At 46.7% G+C, this 20,411-nt stretch overlaps 1 protein-coding gene across 1 annotated transcript in view; it reads left to right on the top strand.

Annotated features, from left to right (window-relative positions):
• The window catches only part of ddx58 (DEAD (Asp-Glu-Ala-Asp) box polypeptide 58), a 60,559-nt gene extending 53,710 nt beyond the window's left edge, over positions 1–6,849 (top strand). The window contains exons 18-22 of the mRNA XM_036973405.1: positions 248–394; positions 1,632–1,704; positions 1,810–1,895; positions 3,798–3,939; positions 5,637–6,849. Of these exons, the coding sequence (XP_036829300.1) occupies positions 248–394; positions 1,632–1,704; positions 1,810–1,895; positions 3,798–3,939; positions 5,637–5,653 (465 nt within the window). The 3' untranslated portion in view covers positions 5,654–6,849. The remainder of the gene's footprint in view (positions 1–247; positions 395–1,631; positions 1,705–1,809; positions 1,896–3,797; positions 3,940–5,636) is intronic.
• The last annotated feature ends 13,562 nt before the right edge of the window (positions 6,850–20,411 follow it).

Below are 20,411 nucleotides of genomic sequence, written 5' to 3'. Positions count from 1 at the left end.
GTGTGTGTGTGTGTCTGTCCCGGTGTGTGTGACTGTCCCTGTGTGTGTCTGTCCCGGTGTGACTGTGTGTGTGTGTGACTGTCCCTGTGTGACTGTGTGTGTGTGTGTGTGTGTGTGTGTGTGTGACTGTCTGTGTGTGTGTGTGTGTGTGTGTGTGTGTGTGTGTGTGTGTGTGTGTGTGTGTGTGTGTGTGTGTGTGTGTGACTGTCCCTGTGTGACTGTGTGTGTGTGTCCGTCCCGGTGCCAGATGGAGGTGTTTCAGCGTGGGGACAAGGTGTGTCGTGACATGGTGAAGATGGTACCAGAGAGACCCCGGACTGAAGGCAGCTACCAGCTCCTCTGCTCCAAGTGTAAAAAACACAGCTGTTACACAGACGACATCAGAGTACTGCAGGTAGGTACCCACACACACACACACACACTGACACACACACACACACACACACACACACACACACACACACACACACACACACACACACACACAGAGAAACACACACAGACACACACACATACACACACAGACACACACACACACACACACACACACACAACACACACACACACACACACACACAAGACACACACACACACACAGATTTCTCAAATTGAGACGTGGATTGTGTATGTGTTTCATTCAGAGGGTGAATGGGCAAGACAAAATATGTAAGTGCCGTTGAAGGGTTTGGTAGTAGGTGCCAGGTGTTTGTGTCAAGAACTGCAACGATGCTGGGTTTTACACCCTCAACAGTTTCCCGTGTGTGTTAAGAATGGGTCACCAACCAACGGACATCCAGCTAACTGGACACAACTGTGGAAAGCGTTGGAGTCAACATGGGTCAGCATCCCTGTTGAACACTTTCTACACCTTGCAGAGTCCAAGACCTGACGAATTGAGGCTGTTCTGAGGGCAAGGGGGGAGGGTGCTATTCAATATTAGAAAGATGTTCCTAATGTTTTGTAAACTCACTGTGTAGAGTTCTGTTCTCTCTTGTCTCTTTCCTCTCCCCTCTCTCCCCCTTTCTCTCTCCCCTCCCCTCCCCTCCCCTCTCCTCTCTCCCCCTTTCTCTCTCCCCTCCCCTCTCTCCCCCTTTCTCTCTCCCTCTCCCCTCACATCTCTCCCCCTTTCTCTCTCCCTCTCCACTCCCCTCCCATCTCTCCCCCTTTCTCTCTCCCTCTCTACTCCCCTCCCCTCTCTCCCCCTCTTTCCCTCTCCCCTCCCATCTCTCCCCCTTTCTCTCTCCCTCTCCACTCCCCTCCCATCTCTCCCCCTCTCTCTCTCCCTCTCCACTCCCCTCCCCTCTCTCCCCCTCTCCCCCTCTCCCCTCCCCTCACCTCTCTCCCCCTCTCTCCCTCTCCCCTCCCCTCTCTCCCCCTCTCTCTCTCCCTCTCCACTCCCCTCCCCTCTCTCCCCCTCTCTCCCTCTCCACTCCCATCCCATCTCTCCCCCTTTCTCTCTCTCTCCCTCTCCACTCCCCTCCCATCTCTCCCCCTCTCTCCCCCTCTCTCCCCTCCCCTCCCCTCTCTCCCCTCCCCTCCCATCTCTCCCCCTCTCTCTCTCCCTCTCCCTCTCCTCTCCCCTCCCCTCCCCTCCCCTCCCCCTCTCTCCCTCTCCCCTGCCATCTCTCCAGGATTCTCACCACATCGTTTTGGACCCCACTCTGTTCTCTCGAGCTCGAACAGAACCTCACCCTAAACCCAAAGGTGTGTTTATATCAGAGGGGTTAAAAACACTAGTCTGTCTTTTCTAGATGAATGAAGTAGTATCTAAAGTATCTAAAGTCTCTAAAGTAGTATCTCCTTCTACAGGTTTCATGGGGCTGGTGAAGACCAGGAAGTTATTCTGTCACTGTGGACTGGACTGGGGCATAGTGGCCTCATACCTGACCATACAGGTAAACACTAGACTGGACTGGGACATAGTTGCCTCATACCTGACCATACAGGTAAACACTAGACTGGACTGGACTGGGGCATAGTGGCCTCATACCTGACCATACAGGTAAACACTAGACTGGACTGGGGCATAGTGGCCTCATACCTGACCATACAGGTAAACACTAGACTGGACTGGGGCATAGTGGCCTCATACCTGACCATACAGGTAAACACTAGACTGGACTGGACTGGGGCATAGTGGCCTCATACCTGACCATACAGGTAAACACTAGACTGGACTGGGGCATAGTGGCCTCATACCTGACCATACAGGTAAACACTAGACTGGACTGGACTGGGGCATAGTGGCCTCATACCTGACCATACAGGTAAACACTAGACTGGACTGGACTGGGGCATAGTGGCCTCATACCTGACCATACAGGTAAACACTAGACTGGACTGGGGCATAGTGGCCTCATACCTGACCATACAGGGAAACACTAGACTGGACTGGGACATAGTGGCCTCATACCTGACCATACAGGTACACACTAGACTGGACTGGGGCATAGTGGCCTCATACCTGACCATACAGGTAAACACTAGACTGGACTGGGGCATAGTGGCCTCATACCTGACCATACAGGTAAACACTAGACTGGCCTGGGGCATAGTGGCCTCATACCTGACCATACAGGCAAACACTAGACTGGACTGGGGCATAGTGGCCTCATACCTGACCATACAGGTACACACTAGACTGGACTGGGGCATAGTGGCCTCATACCTGACCATACAGGTAAACGCTAGACTGGACTGGGGCATAGTGGCCTCATACCTGACCATACAGGCAAACACTAAACTGGACTGGGGCATAGTGGCCTCATACCTGACCATACAGGTAAACACTAGACTGAACTGGGGCATAGTGGCCTCATACCTGACCATACAGGTAAACACTAGACTGGCCTGGGGCATAGTGGCCTCATACCTGACCATACAGGTAAACACTAGACTGGACTGGACTGGGGCATAGTGGCCTCATACCTGACCATACAGGTAAACACTAGACTGGACTGGGGCATAGTGGTCTCATACCTGACCATACAGGTAAACACTAGACTGGACTGGACTGGGGCATAGTGACCTCATACCTGACCATACAGGTAAACACTAGACTGGACTGGGGCATAGTGGCCTCATACCTGACCATACAGGTAAACACTAGACTGGACTGGGGCATAGTGGTCTCATACCTGACCATACAGGTAAACACTAGACTGGACTGGGGCATAGTGGTCTCATACCTGACCATACAGGTAAACACTAGACTGGACTGGGGCATAGTGGCCTCATTCATACCTGACCATACAGGTAAACACTAGACTGGACTGGGGCATAGTGGCCTCATACCTGACCATACAGGTAAACACTAGACTGGACTGGGGCATAGTGGTCTCATACCTGACCATACAGGTAAACACTAGACTGGACTGGGGCATAGTGGTCTCATACCTGACCATACAGGTAAACACTAGACTGGACTGGACTGGGGCATAGTGACCTCATACCTGACCATACAGGTAAACACTAGACTGGACTGGGACATAGTGACCTCATACCTGACCATACAGGTAAACACTAGACTTGCCTGGGGCATAGTGGCCTCATTCATACCTGACCATACAGGTAAACACTAGACTGGACTGGGGCATAGTGAGTGGCCTCATACCTGACCATACAGGTAAACACTAGACTGGACTGGGGCATAGTGGTCTCATACCTGACCATACAGGTAAACACTAGACTGGACTGGGGCATAGTGGTCTCATACCTGACCATACAGGTACACACTAGACTGGTCTTACTTGATTTGCCATTGTAGTGTGTTAATCTTTAAATGTTTTGTCTCCCAGAATCTGCCTGTCTTAAAGATAGAGAGCTTTGTGGTGAAGAACTGTGTTACCGAGCAACAGAGGTACTACAGGAAATGGAGAGACGTGACCTTTTCCATGAAGACCTTTGAACTTACAGACATAGCTGATAGCTGGAATCCATGTGAGTCTCTCTCTCCCCCTCTTTCTCCCCCTCTCTCTACATCTATCTTCTCTCTGTCATCTCTCTCTCAATCTCCCCCTTTCTCTCCCCCTCTCTGTCGCTCTCTCTTTGTGTGTGTGTGTGTGTGTGTGTGTGTGTGTGTGTGTGTGTGTGTGTGTGTTGTCGTGTCTTTACTATGGATTAAATTATATGGCATGCTATTTTATAAAATCAATTCTCTGCAATTAATATTACCTGATTAAACTAATGATTTAAATGTAATGTAAGGAAGTTGGGGCACCACGGAAGAATGTTTATAGAGCTGTTGTCTTCCGAATAAACTCTTAAAGACCTGGTAAAACGTTTATATTAATAGCAGAGATCTCCCTTGTCCTTTGAAGAATATTTCTGGGTGATACATTGTAGTGTGTCGTCGTGTGGTAGATCGGATACGTTGTAGTACCCTGTCGTCGTGTGGTAGAATGGATACGTTGTAGTACCCTGTCGTCGTGTGGTAGAATGGATACGTTGTAGTACCCTGTCGTCGTGTGGTAGAATGGATACGTTGTAGTACCCTGTCGTCGTGTGGTAGAATGGATACGTTGTAGTACCCTGTCGTCGTGTGGTAGAATGGATACGTTGTAGTACCCTGTCGTCGTGTGGTAGAATGGATACGTTGTAGTACCCTGTCGTCATGTGGTAGAATGGATACGTTGTAGTACCCTGTCGCCGTGTGGTAGGATGGATACGTTGTAGTACCCTGTCGTCGTGTGGTAGGATGGATACGTTGTAGTACCCTGTCGTCATGTGGTAGAATGGATACGTTGTAGTACCCTGTCGTCGTGTGGTAGAATGGATACGTTGTAGTACCCTGTCGTTCTGAAGAGATTGTCCGTCCTGTCCTAGCCCACGTTTACAGCTGCTGCTGCTGCTAACTCAACGGCTAGGATGTATCCCTTCTTTAGTGGATAAGAGTTCAAAGTTCATACCAAGTTGCCAAACTATAAGCTCATGCTATATTCTGGCTGGTGTAATCAAATTCATCCTTCCAGCTTGGCGATCGTCACCTCCACGTTGAACTTCGCCCTTCTAAACGTATGGACATCCGTCCTCACGTCATCGGCAACACAAGGTTAATTTCGTTAGGTTGCAGTCGTTCAACCATTCGCAACCAGAGCTCACACTGAGGTTGGCTTAGTTCGCCGTGAATTGGGTCACGGGGGCTCTTATAGACATCCTTTCCAACCAATGCCTATGCATGTGGGCGTGGTCACTGATTGAGCATATTTTACATATGAAAACAATCCTCTCATTTTAAAAACTAAAATTAAATTTAATCTTTTCACAAATAGTTTCATATTTAAACATTTAAATTGCACAACAATTCCATGTGAATCTGATAACTAGAATGTGTAGACTTTCCCAGATACAGTTTATGTCGTCCTGTCATCAGTAATAATATCTCAGACAACAACTGATCTGACATCATATTCATTAAGTACCAACGGACACTTTCAACTGGTTGGATGACTGAAATATGGTTCCATTCCCCAACCGTTTGATGTGACCAGACTCTCTCTATGTTACCAAAGGGCTTTTCCAAGAGTCCTGTAGAGTAGAGAGAGAAAAGGGGGGAAAGGTATTTATGGGGGTTATCAACCTCACAAACAGGACAACGTCATGACAGTGTGTTGTAATGTTGCTTTGTTTCTTTCTAGTGCTTGAAGACCAGTAAGCAGCTGTCAATCTGGAAAGGAGGAGCCATGAAGAGAGAGAGAGAGAGAGGAGAGATGCATTGGTCATTACCAAGCCCTGCAATGCCAGGAGCCTCAGGACCAGAACATCCAATCCAATCAGAATAAACCAAATTACAACACAGTCAAAACAAAACGACATTGCTTACTGGGAAACACAAGCACAAACACAAAGCAAAATGCAGTGCTATCTGGCTCTAAATCGACAGTACACCGTGGCTAACTATTTGTTACTGATCAAAACCTTAGAAAAACCTTAACAAAGTACAGGCTCAGTGAGCACAGCCTTGCCATTGAGAAGGGTAGACACAGGAAAACCTGGCTCCCTGTAGAGGAAAGATCTGTCTGATAAAAACATCCTGTTTGGGGGAAGATGCAGAGAGCTGTGGGTTTGTCAGCACACATGTTGTTGTTATTATTCAATGTATGGTTATGTGGACCCTTGATTATTGTTGTTACTGTTTGTCCCCTGGACAATATTGATTATTATTATTATTAATTATGTCAGTGTATTAAATGAATCACTTAATTTCCAAAGTATAGCGTTTGGAAATATGTACATTGTTACGTCATGCCAACAAGGCAAATTGATTGAGAGAGAGAGAGAGAGAGATGTACACAGAGAGATAGTGTTTAACATATATTTGTTTTAGTGACTACATCATCTCTGTAACCCACATATACATATTGACTCAGAGGTGTGAATACTTACGTTAATTAGATATCTGTATTTCATTTGCAATACTTTTGGAACAATTTCTAAAAAAACATGTTTTCACATTATCATTATGGGGTATTGTGATGTCATTATGGGGTATTGTGATGTCATTATGTGGTATTGTGATGTCATTATGGGGTATTGTGATGTCATTATGGGGTAATTTACCTTCATCTAAGTCACAACAACAGACAAACACAGTGTGCTTAAACTAATAACACACAAATTATTGTATTGTTCTTGTCTATATTGAATACATCATTTAAACATTCACAGGGTAGGTTGGATAAAGTATGTGAACCCCTGGGCTAATTACTTCTGCAAAAGCTAATTGGAGTCAGGAGTCAGCTAATCTGGAGTCCAATCAATGAGACGAGACTGGAGATGTTGGTTAGAGCTGCACTGCCCTGTCGTGTCTCTGACTTATCATTAAATGCGAAGACTGTTATTTTTATCAAATCAATTCTCTGTAATTATTATTACGTGATTAAACTAATCATGTAAATTTAATTAACTAGGAAGTTGGGGCACCGCGGAAAACGTTGGTTTACAGAGTCATAATTTTGCTAATATTACTCTTCAGATATTTTAATATCTGATCAATTAGTCTTCTATTAATGAGTTCTTATTATTACCTTTGTCAGTCTCATCTGAACGTCGTAAATTCTTGGTTATCTGCACGAACCCAGCCTCTACTATGAATCGTCCATACACCAATTGGCTCAATTATTTATTTACTAACTAATTAAACAATTACAGAATATACTATACATAATGACATTATACAGTAGATACCGTCCCTAGTGGACTAAACAAAAACAGTTTGGTTATAACACGATAGATTCAGAGAGAAGAGAAGGGGGTTTTGGAAGGAAGACTAAGGAACACGGGTCTCTATCGGACCTGGGAAGCTCTTCTCACATAAATACATACACCACTAACGATCGCTCATTCAGAAAAGCAATGCACAACAAATATTATGGCTGAACTCAAATGTTCTGGTTGATAAAATACCTGTATTTATGGGAAAGATGTTTGAAAAGGGAATTTTGTTCTTAAAATGATATTGTAAATCGGAATGGTAAAGTTATGTCCTTCAAAGAGTACAACCAATAGATTACAGCATTACCCCAAAACTGGAGGAGGCTGGTGGCAGCAGGAGGAAGCAGGGAACTGGTCTGTCTGCCCAATATAAAGGATCACAACTGGAGGAGGAGGGTGGCAGGGGGAGGAGGTAGGGAACTGGTCTGTCTGCCCAATATAAAGGATCAAAACTGGAGGAGGAGGGTGGCAGCAGTAGGAGGCAGGGAACTGGTCTGTCTGCCCAATATAAAGGATCAAAACTGGAGGAGGGATAAAAACACCATCAATAGGAAATGACACCAGTTTCATTTGAGGACCAGGATGTTGACAACTGCCATACAGATTGCAGAATAGTTGGGAAGAGATTTTTGATGTACTGATTCCATGGTACAGGGTGTACGAGTTGATATATAAAACAATGCGATATTCAAGACTTTGTGATTTTCATCAAACATTATTAGATAGACATATAGAAAGATTATGTACATAATTCTTGCCACCAACAAAATGTTTAATATTTGGGGCATAAAATCATCGAAGCTCTGCAGATTTTGTTGTGAGGATACAGAATCAATAGACCATTTATTTTGGTATTGCCCTCAGGTTGCCTGTTTCTGGTCTCAGGTTCAGGAATGGCTGAAAATGCAGAGCATTGATCTAAAATTGACCCTAGAGATAGAAACTGTTGGGAGATCTGGAGAGGTAGTTACTAATATACTAATACTCTTAGTAAAAGTATTTATCTTCAACACGCAATCTGTGGATTTTATTCGATTAGATAGATTGAAATTATACGTTAAACATCACAGCATAGTTGAAAGATATATGTTGCATATAAATCCGAAGAGGGTGGCCAACAGAGACAGGTGGGAGGGGCTGAGGGAAGCTGAGGGTTGGGATGTGGAACTAGAGACAGGTGGGATGGGCTGAGGGAAGCTGAGGGTTGGGATGTGGAACTAGAGACAAGTGGGAGGGGCTGAGGGAAGCTGAGGGTTGGGATGTGGAACTAGAGACAGGTGGGATGGGCTGAGGGAAGCTGAGGGTTGGTATGTGGAACTAGAGACAGGTGGGAGGGGCTGAGGGAAGCTGAGGGTTGGGATGTGGAACTAGAGACAGGTGGGATGGGCTGAGGGAAGCTGAGGGTTAGGATGTGGAACTAGAGACAAGTGGGAGGGGCTGAGGGAAGCTGAGGGTTGGGAGGTGGAACTAGAGACAGGTGGGAGGGGCTGAGGGTTGGGATGTGGAACTAGAGACAAGTGGGAGGGGCTGAGGGAAGCTGAGGGTTGGGATGTGGAACTAGAGACAGGTGGGAGGGGCTGAGGGAAGCTGAGGGTTGGGATGTGGAACTAGAGACAGGTGGGATGGGCTGAGGGAAGCTGAGGGTTGGGATGTGGAACTAGAGACAGGTGGGATGGGCTGAGGGAAGCTGAGGGTTGGGATGTGGAACTAGAGACAGGTGGGAGGGGCTGAGGGTTGGGATGTGGAACTAGAGACAAGTGGGAGGGGCTGAGGGAAGCTGAGGGTTGGGATGTGGAACTAGAGACAGGTGGGAGGGGCTGAGGGTTGGGATGTGGAACTAGAGACAGGTGGGAGGGGCTGAGGGTTGGGATGTGGAACTAGAGACAGGTGGGAGGGGCTGAGGGTTGGGATGTGGAACTAGAGACAGGTGGGAGGGGCTGAGGGTTGGGATGTGGAACTAGAGACAGGTGGGAGGGGCTGAGGGAAGCTGAGGGTTGAGATGTGGAACTAGAGACAGGTGGGATGGGCTGAGGGAAGCTGAGGGTTGGGATGTGGAACTAGAGACAGGTGGGATGGGCTGAGGGAAGCTGAGGGTTGGGATGTGGAACTAGAGACAGGTGGGAGGGGCTGAGGGTTGGGATGTGGAACTAGAGACAAGTGGGAGGGGCTGAGGGAAGCTGAGGGTTGGGATGTGGAACTAGAGACAGGTGGGAGGGGCTGAGGGTTGGGATGTGGAACTAGAGACAGGTGGGAGGGGCTGAGGGTTGGGATGTGGAACTAGAGACAGGTGGGAGGGACTGAGGGAAGCTGAGGGTTGGGAGGTGGAACTAGAGACAGGTGGGAGGGGCTGAGGGAAGCTGAGGGTTGGGATGTGGAACTAGAGACAGGTGGGAGGGGCTGAGGGAAGCTGAGGGTTGGGAAGTGGAACTAGAGACAGGTGGGAGGGGCTGAGGGAAGCTGAGGGTTGGGATGTGGAACTAGAGACAGGTGGGAGGGGCTGGGGGAAGCTGAGGGTTGGGATGTGGAACTAGAGACAGGTGGGATGGGCTGAGGGTTGGTATGTGGAACTGGAGACAGGTGGGAGGGGCTGAGGGAAGCTGAGGGTTGGTATGTGGAACTAGAGACAGGTGGGAGGGGCTGAGGGAAGCTGAGGGTTGGTATGTGGAACTAGAGACAAGTGGGAGGGGCTGAGGGAAGCTGAGGGTTGGGATGTGGAACTAGAGACAAGTGGGAGGGGCTGAGGGTTGGTATGTGGAACTGGAGACAGGTGGGAGGGGCTGAGGGAAGCTGAGGGTTGGTATGTGGAACTAGAGACAGGTGGGAGGGGCTGAGGGAAGCTGAGGGTTGGTATGTGGAACTAGAGACAAGTGGGAGGGGCTGAGGGAAGCTGAGGGTTGGGATGTGGAACTAGAGACAAGTGGGAGGGGCTGAGGGTTGGGATGTGGAACTAGAGACAAGTGGGAGGGGCTGAGGGAAGCTGAGGGTTGGGATGTGGAACTAGAGACAGGTGGGAGGGACTGAGGGAAGCTGAGGGTTGGGAGGTGGAACTAGAGACAGGTGGGAGGGGCTGAGGGAAGCTGAGGGTTGGGATGTGGAACTAGAGACAGGTGGGAGGGGCTGAGGGAAGCTGAGGGTTGGGAAGTGGAACTAGAGACAGGTGGGAGGGGCTGAGGGAAGCTGAGGGTTGGGATGTGGAACTAGAGACAGGTGGGAGGGGCTGGGGGAAGCTGAGGGTTGGGATGTGGAACTAGAGACAGGTGGGATGGGCTGAGGGTTGGTATGTGGAACTGGAGACAGGTGGGAGGGGCTGAGGGAAGCTGAGGGTTGGTATGTGGAACTAGAGACAGGTGGGAGGGGCTGAGGGAAGCTGAGGGTTGGTATGTGGAACTAGAGACAAGTGGGAGGGGCTGAGGGAAGCTGAGGGTTGGGATGTGGAACTAGAGACAAGTGGGAGGGGCTGAGGGTTGGTATGTGGAACTGGAGACAGGTGGGAGGGGCTGAGGGAAGCTGAGGGTTGGTATGTGGAACTAGAGACAGGTGGGAGGGGCTGAGGGAAGCTGAGGGTTGGTATGTGGAACTAGAGACAAGTGGGAGGGGCTGAGGGAAGCTGAGGGTTGGGATGTGGAACTAGAGACAAGTGGGAGGGGCTGAGGGTTGGGATGTGGAACTAGAGACAAGTGGGAGGGGCTGAGGGAAGCTGAGGGTTGGGATGTGGAACTAGAGACAGGTGGGAGGGACTGAGGGAAGCTGAGGGTTGGGAGGTGGAACTAGAGACAGGTGGGAGGGGCTGAGGGAAGCTGAGGGTTGGGATGTGGAACTAGAGACAGGTGGGAGGGGCTGAGGGAAGCTGAGGGTTGGGAAGTGGAACTAGAGACAGGTGGGAGGGGCTGAGGGAAGCTGAGGGTTGGGATGTGGAACTAGAGACAGGTGGGAGGGGCTGGGGGAAGCTGAGGGTTGGGATGTGGAACTAGTGACAGGTGGGATGGGCTGAGGGTTGGTATGTGGAACTGGAGACAGGTGGGAGGGGCTGAGGGAAGCTGAGGGTTGGTATGTGGAACTAGAGACAGGTGGGAGGGGCTGAGGGAAGCTGAGGGTTGGTATGTGGAACTAGAGACAAGTGGGAGGGGCTGAGGGAAGCTGAGGGTTGGGATGTGGAACTAGAGACAAGTGGGAGGGGCTGAGGGTTGGTATGTGGAACTGGAGACAGGTGGGAGGGGCTGAGGGAAGCTGAGGGTTGGTATGTGGAACTAGAGACAGGTGGGAGGGGCTGAGGGAAGCTGAGGGTTGGTATGTGGAACTAGAGACAAGTGGGAGGGGCTGAGGGAAGCTGAGGGTTGGGATGTGGAACTAGAGACAAGTGGGAGGGGCTGAGGGTTGGGATGTGGAACTAGAGACAAGTGGGAGTGGAGTTGCTCTGTGGGAGATAGAATGATGGCCAAAGATAAAAGTCAATATAAAACATTAAAAAAGTGCATTTGAATGACACTGAGGGACATTGTTTTTACAACTAATGCCGGTTTGCCCGAGGCTGATGCCGGTGCAGGGGTTTGTACACGTGAATATACACACACTCTCATTCAAATAAACACATACAAGAACACACACATACATGTAATAGTGCCAGACATGCACACAAACATATACAGTTGGCATCGCTGTTATGATTTCAGTTGTCCTTGATGTCCTTTGTTTTTTTGCATTGTTGTTTTCCTGTTTTCTTCTGTCTTTGTCTTTTTCCTCTTTAGTTCATTCTCTTGGTTGTTGGTGCACTGGGGGGGTTCTTGGGAGGGGTCTCAAATGTTTGAGGGGCAGCTATTGGGGAACTGTGGGGGAGATCTTGAAGTGTTCGGGTTTATGTTTTTGGCCTGGTGGTAGGAGATCGGTCAACATGCCTTTGAGCAGGGCATTGACCCTGTATGCTTCTGTGTGTCTCTGAATGGGAGTCAGTTGGATGACTGGTGTGATGTAGTTGTTGGATGGGAGTCAGTTGGATGACTGGTGTGGTGTAGTTGTTGAGCAGCTTCACTGCAAGTATATTGTATGTTTCAGATATTCAATATTACTATTTTTTTGTTTTTTTTTAAGTAATGCATTGTATTTACGTGAAGCTGGCTTCGATAGTTGGGCTGGTGATGTGAGGCTCTGGTTTGCCCAGTCGAGGTCGCCATTGTTCTTTGTACATTCTTCCAGGTCGTCGTGTGAAAGGTTCACGTGATCTGAGAGGTTCACCTCACTCTGGAGATGCTTCCTCGTCGGTCAGTGTTCTCGTACTCGATTTGCACATATGTTCACCTGCAGTCTGATATATGCTAGTTTAGTATGCACTTCTTCCCTAGGTGATCAATAGTTCAGAGTTCACACCATTTCACGTGTGGAGGAAGCCTTCACATCTCCCGGCCTGTATAGTTGAAACTAGACCTTTTCAACATGGAGGACAAGTCCTCCCGTTATTTGGAACTGAGGTGACTTTTCGTCACGGGGGCTTTTATAGAAATGTAGAAAAGGGGGTTGGTTCATCATTTCCAACCAATGTCTATTCACGTGGGCGTGGCCACTGAGTGAGCATCAGTTTACTTATGAAAACAATTTAGAAGACTAAATATCACATTACATCATTTCGCAAATAGTTTCATCTTTACTCATTCATTTTATACAGGAAATAGATGCAAGCCTCATAACGGAGGCTCCTGTATTAACAGAGTTAGTGTAATGTGGCTGTATTGTCTTTCGTGAGGTCACAACCTGAAACAAAACGGACCGGGTCGTAGCTGGCTTCTCCACCGACTGATTCCACATACTCCAGAATTGGCCAATTCTCAAATTCTAGGATGTGGTAGAATTTGGCGGGATAATTTCTTTGTTCTACTGTGACTCTCTCCCATACTGCATGGTCAGGGAGACAAGAGTCTCTTCAAGGAATTTCTGACGTGGTTGTAAAGTCGTAAAACTGCCCCCCCACTGCTAGCAAATTCACTGAAAGGGCTAGCGTCATGACATCCCTATAAAAAACACTCACAAAATGTGAGTTTGCTATTCACAAGAGGGATTGCCTGATGTGAACCATGCCTCAAACAAAATAGATAACACGAGACCTAAGATTAAGAAATGTTGACTTGCATAACGCTGTAAAGGGTTTTAAAAGTATCTCTACAAGCCTTGATGTTCATCAGTCCACGGTAAGACAAATTGTCTATAAATGGAGAAGGTTCCCTAGGAGTGGCGGTCCTGCAAAGATGACTGCAAGAGCACAGTGCAGAATGAGGTTAAGAAGAATCCTAGAGTGTCAGCTAAAGACTTACAGAAATCTCTGGAACATGCTAACATCTGTGTTGACGAGTCTACGATACGTAAAACACTAAACAAGAATGGTGTTCATGGGAGGACACCACAGAAGAAACCACTGCTGTCCACAAAAAAACATTGCTGCACGTCTGAAGTTTGCAAAAGTGCACCTGGATGTTCCACAGCGCTACTGTAAAAATATTCTGTGGACAGATGAAACTACAGTTGAGTTGTTTGGAAGGAACACTGCCCTGTGGTGTACCGCAGGGCAGCTCTCTAGGCCCCCTACTCTTTTCTATTTTTACCAGCGACCTTACACTGGCATTGAACAAAGCATGTGTATCCATGTATGCTGATGATTCAACCATATACGCATTAGCAACCACAACTAATGAGGTCACTGAAACGCTTAACAAAGAGTTGCAGTCTGTTTTGGAATGGGTAGCCAGTAATAAACTGGTCCTGAACATCTCTAAAACTAAGAGCATTGTATTTGGTACAAACCATTTCTTAAGCGCTAGACCTCAGCTGAATCTGGTAATGAATGGTGTGGCTGTTGAGCAAGTTGAGGAGACTAAATTACTTGACATTACTTTAGATTGTAAACTGTCATGGTCAAAACATATAGATTCAATGGTTGTAAAGATGGGGAGAGGTCTGTCCGTAATAAAGAGATGCTCTGCTTTTTTGACACCACACTGCAAAAAGCAAGGTCTGCAGGCTCTAGTTTTGTCTAATCTTGATTATTGTCCAGTCATATGGTCCAGTTCTGAAGGAAAGACCTAGTTAAGCTGCAGCTGGTCCAGAACAGAGCGGCACGTCTTGCTCTTCATTGTAATCAGAGGGCTAATATAAATACTATACATGCCTGTCTCTCTGGGCTAAGAGTTGAGGAGAGACTGACTGCATCACTTCTTATTTTTATAAGAAACATTAATGTGTTGAAAATCCCAAATGGTTTGCATAGTCAACTTACACACAGCTCTGACACACACACTTACCCCATCAGACATGCCACCAGGGGTCTTTCACATTCCCCAAATCCAGAATAAATTAAAGAAAGCGTACGGTATTGTATAGAGCCCTTATTGCATGGAACTTCCTTCCATCTCATATTGCTCAAATAAACAGCAAACCTGGTTTCAGAAAACAGATAAAGCAACACCTCACGGCACAACGCCTCTCCCCTATTGGACCTAGATAGTTTGTGTATAATGATATGTGATATGTAATATGTATATATAGTGCCTTTTTTAAAACGTATGTAGTTCTGACCTTGAGCTGTTCGTGTCTATTAATGTTCTGTGTTCTGTGTTGTGTCATGTTCTGTGTTCTGTGTTGTGTCATGTTCTGTGTTCTGTGTTGTGTTCTGTGTTCTGTGTTATGTCATGTTCTGTGTTCTGTGTTGTGTTCTGTGTTATGTCATGTTCTGTGTTGTGTTCTGTGTTATGCCATGTTCTGTGTTCTGTGTTATGTCATGTTCTGTGTTCTGTGTTGTGTTCTGTGTTCCGTGTTGTGTCATGTTCTGTGTTTTGTGTTGTGTTCTGTGTTCTGTGTTATGTCATGTTCTGTGTTCTGTGTTGTGTTCTGTGTTCTGTGTTATGTCATGTTCTGTGTTCAGTGTTGTGTTCTGTGTTCTGTGTTATGTCATGTTCTGTGTTGTGTTCTGTGTTATGTCATGTTCTGTGTTCTGTGTTGTGTTCTGTGTTCTGTGTTATGTCATGTTCTGTGTTGTGTTCTGTGTTATGCCATGTTCTGTGTTATGTCATGTTCTGTGTTCTGTGTTATGTCATGTTCTGTGTTCTGTGTTGTGTTCTGTGTTCTGTGTTATGTCATGTTCTGTGTTGTGTTCTGTGTTATGCCATGTTCTGTGTTATGTCATGTTCTGTGTTCTGTGTTATGTCATGTTCTGTGTTATGTGTCATGTTCTGTGTTCTGTGTTATGTTCCATGTTTTGTGTTGTGTTCTATGTTCTGTGTTCTGTCATGTTCTGTGTTCTGTGTCATGTTCTGTGTTCTGTATTATGTTCCATGTTTTGTGTTGTGTTCTGTGTTCTGTGTTATGTCATGTTCTGTGTTATGTCATGTTCTGTGTTGTGTTCTGTGTTCTGTATTATGTTCCATGTTTTGTGTTGTGTTCTGTGTTCTGTGTTATGTCATGTTCTGTGTTATGTCATGTTTTGTGTTGTGTTCTGTGTTCTGTATTATGTCATGTTCTGTGTTATGTCATGTTCTGTGTTGTGTTCTGTGTTCTGTGTTATGTCATGTTCTGTGTTATGTCATGTTCTGTGTTGTGTTCTGTGTTCTGTGTGGACCCCAGGAAGAGTAGCTGCTGTTTTTGCAACAGCTAATGGGGATCCTAATATAATACCAAAATACCAAAACATTTTGTGTGGAGAAAAAAAGGCACAGCACACCAACATCAAAATGTCATCCCAACTGTAAAGTATGGTGGAGGGGGCATCATGGTTTGGGGCTGCCTCAGGGCCTGGACAGCTTGCTATCATCAACAGAAAAATGAATTCCCAAGTTTACAAGACATTTAGCAGGAGAATGTAAGGCTATCTGTCCGCCAATTGAAGCTCAACAGAAGTTGGGTGATGCAACAGGACAGCGACCCAAAACACACAAGCAAATCAACAACAGAATGGCTTCAACAGAAGAAAATACGCCTTCTGGAGTGGCCCAGTCAGAGTCCTGACCTCCACCCGATTGAGATGCTGTGGCATGACCTCAAGAGAGCAGTTCACACCCGACATCCCAAGAATATTGCTAAACTGAAGCAGTTTTGTAATGGAGGAATGGTCCAAAATTCCTCCTGACCGTTTGGTTGAGAATGGTTGAAAACGTTTGGAGGGTCAACCAGTTATTAAATCCAAGGGTTCACATACTTTTCCCACCCTGCACTGTGAATATTTACACGGTGTGTTCAATCGAGACATGAAAACGTATCATTGTTTGTGTGTTATTAGTTTAAGCAGACTGTGTTTGTTTGTTGTTGTGACCTATGTGAACATCAAATCAAATGACCAATTTATGCAGAAATCCAGGTATTTCCAACATACTTTTTCCTTGCCATTGTATTTTCTTAATTGTTGGACATAAAAGACTGGAATAACACCAGGAAATCAGCTCTAAGTGATTTTTTTTAAGCAAATCTGTTCCCAAGTATTCCCCATGTGCACAATAGGTGATTGTATACAAATGTAAGTAAGGTTTGAAATTATTATGTTTTGGCCAAACAGAAAATAATTACATTTAATTCAATTTAAACCAAAAGGAGTTTTAAAGGCCTTACAGTAATTGAACTGCCTTGTCATTTTATTGTAACCACCGAAATCATGATGCTTTTTAAACTGAAATTTGCACTTAGAATAAACGGAACTACCGTTGGATGTTTAGTTCCATTTGGAGCAGAACAGTCTAATGAGGTACCTTATATGTGTCCCAGAGTCCACCTTTACAACCTCCTCCATCGCTAGCCCACGGGCAGGAAACAGTTAACGTACTAAACCTTCAGGAAACAGTTAGAGGCGGTAGCAGCGGCAGTGCCGTGTCTGTGTGTTGGGAGGAGCTGGATCGGTAGAGCGCGGCCCCGGGGAGGTGTCGGCGACGTCGCTAAGTGACGGGGTCGCGCTCCTGCACCCGCCGCCCGGCTAGAGGAATGAGTCCCGGGGGAGGGAAGGGGGAGGAGGGAGGGAGGGAGGGAGGGGGGTGGAGGAGGAGGGGATGATGTGATGATTACGTTTCACGAGCGCACAGTTATTCGGTTATTAGCAGCGTTCTGGTCCAAATAACTATACATTAATAGATGATTACATCATTATTATAGAATTAATTATATTATTATATAATAATCACATTATAACACATATATTATCATGTTATTACATCATTATTATAGGATTATATTCTAATGTGATTTTAATATGTGTCGTTACACAGGCGATCAGCAAGTTGCTGGAACAGGAGAGAATGTATGCAGCACGGTAATTCACATCTGAATGTCTGTTTTTTTCCTCGGAAGGTGTGTGTCTGTGAGTGTGTGTGTGTACAGTGTGTGTGTGTACAGTGTGTGTGTGTGTGTTTAGTGAGCGTGTCTATCGTGTAGTGACCTTATGCGTTGCATTCAATGTCATCGTATTCTGCAACCGTCTCCTGGTCTGTCTGACACTCTCAGGTCTATATACAGAACACGGTTATAAATGTGTGTACTGTGTGTGTACTGTGCGTGTGTACTGTGCGTGTGTACAGTGCGTGTGTGTGTGTGTGTGTACTGTGTGTGTTTACTGTGTGTGTGTGTGTGTGTGTGTGTGTGTGTGTGTGTGTGTGTGTGTGTGTGTGTGTGTGTGTGTGTACTGTGTGTGTGTACTGTGTGTGTTTACTGTGTGGGTGTACTGTGTGTGTTTACTGTGTGGATGTACTGTGTGTGTGTACTGTGTGTGTGTACTGTGTGTGTGTACTGTGTGTGTACTGTGTGTGTGTGTACTCTGTGTGTTTACTGTGTGTGTACTGTGTGTGTGTACTGTGTGTGTTTACTGTGTGTGTACTGTGTGTGTTTACTGTGTGGGTGTACTGTGTGTGTGTACTGTGTGTGTACTGTGTGTGTGTGTGTACTGTGTGTGTTTACTGTGTGTGTGTACTGTGTGTGTTTACTGTGTGTATACTGTGTGTGTGTACTGTGTGTGTACTGTGTGTGTGTGTACTGTGTGTGTTTACTGTGTGTGTTTACTGTGTGTGTACTGTGTGTGTGTACTGTGTGTGTGTGTGTGTGTGTGTGTGTGTGTGTGTGTGTGTGTGTGTGTGTGTGTGTGTGTGTGTGTACTGTGTGTGTTTACTGTGTGTGTGTGTACTGTGTGTGTGCACTGTGTGTGTGTACTGTGTTTTTGTTCTCCATATAGCTTGGTATGAGTTTAGCATTATTCTGAATTATAATTTTGCTTAAATAAAACCACGATTTCCTGTCCTAGCTGATGTGTGTGTGTGTGTGTGTGTGTGTGTGTGTGTGTGTGTGTGTGTGTGTGTGTGTGTGTGTGTGTGTGTGTGTGTGTGTGTGTGTGTGTGTGTGTGTGCGAGAGAGAGTGAGTGAGGATTCAGTAGAAAATGTCTGCAAATTAAATGAGGGGAGATGAGATGAGCCCGGAGCCCCTCCCACATCGTGGAACACAAGGCACAATTCCATTGTTATCTCTGTTGCCTAGTAACACAGGTTGTCATGGAGAGACGAGAGTTCTGATAGCTACACCATTACAGCAGGGAGAGAGGCAATGACAGGACCACACACACACACACAGTACTACTACCACACACACACACACACACACACACACACGCACACACACACACACACACACACACACACACACACACACGCACATTTGCAGGATTGAAAACGCTAATGCTGACAAATGGCTGCATGATGCAACCAGCAGATATTCTGTGTTATAACAGTACTGCTCTACATATTCACCCTCCCCCCGCACACACACACACACACACACACACACACCACACACCACCCACACACACGTACATTATTTAAAACCATTTTATTACTCGACACATGGAGGAATCACGACGTTAATATACAAACGTTTTGTAACCTTTCAAAAAACAAAACACGTTATAATCCATGCGACAGCCAGTTAGAGAGGAGGGGCTTGTTCAATGAAAAAGGGTCCCAGCCAGTCAGAGAGGAGGGGCTTGTTCAATGAAAAAGGGTCCCAGCCAGTCAGAGAGGAGGGGCTTGTTCAATGAAAAAGGGTCCCAGCCAATCAGAGAGGAGGGGCTTGTTCAATGAAAAAGGGTCCAAGCCAATCAGAGAGGAGGGGCTTGTTCAATGAAAAAGGGTCCCAGCCAATCAGAGAGGAGGGGCTTGTTCAATGAAAAAGGGTCCCAGCCAGTCAGAGAGGAGGGGCTTGTTCAATGAAAAAGGGTCCCAGCCAGTCAGAGAGGAGGGGCTTGTTCAATGAAAAAGGGTCCCAGCCAGTCAGAGAGGAGGGGCTTGTTCAATGAAAAAGGGTCCCAGCCAGTCAGAGAGGAGGGGCTTGTTCAATGAAAAAGGATCCCAACCAGTCAGAGAGGAGGGGCTTGTTCAATGAAAAAGGGTCCCAGCCAGTTAGAGAGGAGGGGCTTGTTCAATGAAAAAGTGTCCCAACCAGTCAGAGAGGAGGGGCTTGTTCAATGAAAAAGGATCCCAACCAGTCAGAGAGGAGGGGCTTATTTGACAAAAAGGGTCCCAACCAGTCAGAGAGGAGGGGCTTGTTCAATGAAAAAGGGTCCCAGCCAGTCAGAGAGGAGGGGCTTGTTCAATGAAAAAGGGTCCCAGCCAGTTAGAGAGGAGGGGTGTATTCAATGAAAAGGGTCCCAGGCAGTTAGAGAGGAGGGGCTAATTTGACAAAAAGGGTCCCAGCCAGTTAGAGAGGAGGGGCTTATTTGACAAAAAGGGTCCCAACCAGTCAGACAGGAGGGGCTTATTTGACAAAAAGGGTCCCAGCCAGTTAGAGAGGAGGGTGTGTTTGACTAAAAGGGTCCCAGCCAGTTAGAGAGGAGGGGCTTATTCAGTGAAAAGGGTCCCAGCCAGTTAGAGAGGAGGGGCTTATTCGACAAAAAGGGTTCCAGGCAGTTAGAGAGGAGGGGCTTTTTCGACGAAAAGGGTCCCAGGCAGTTAGAGAGGAGGGGCTTATTCAGTGAAAAGGGTCCCAGCCAGTTAGAGAGGAGGGGCTTAGTCGACAAAAAGGGTTCCAGGCAGTTAGAGAGGAGGGGCTTAATTCAACGAAAAGGGTCCCAGGCAGCATCCTATTCCCTCCACAATGCACTACATTCAAAGTAATGCACTACATAGCGTAAGTATAACACACTATATAATATAGTACATGTCAAATCCAAACTTTACAGGGAAGAGGGTGCCGTTTGAAC

This window comes from Oncorhynchus mykiss, unplaced genomic scaffold, assembly GCF_013265735.2.
Source record: "Oncorhynchus mykiss isolate Arlee unplaced genomic scaffold, USDA_OmykA_1.1 un_scaffold_248, whole genome shotgun sequence".
NCBI lineage: Eukaryota > Metazoa > Chordata > Actinopteri > Salmoniformes > Salmonidae > Oncorhynchus > Oncorhynchus mykiss.
Note: the sequence above shows the minus strand (reverse complement) of the source record. Positions and strands in the feature narration are given on the sequence as shown.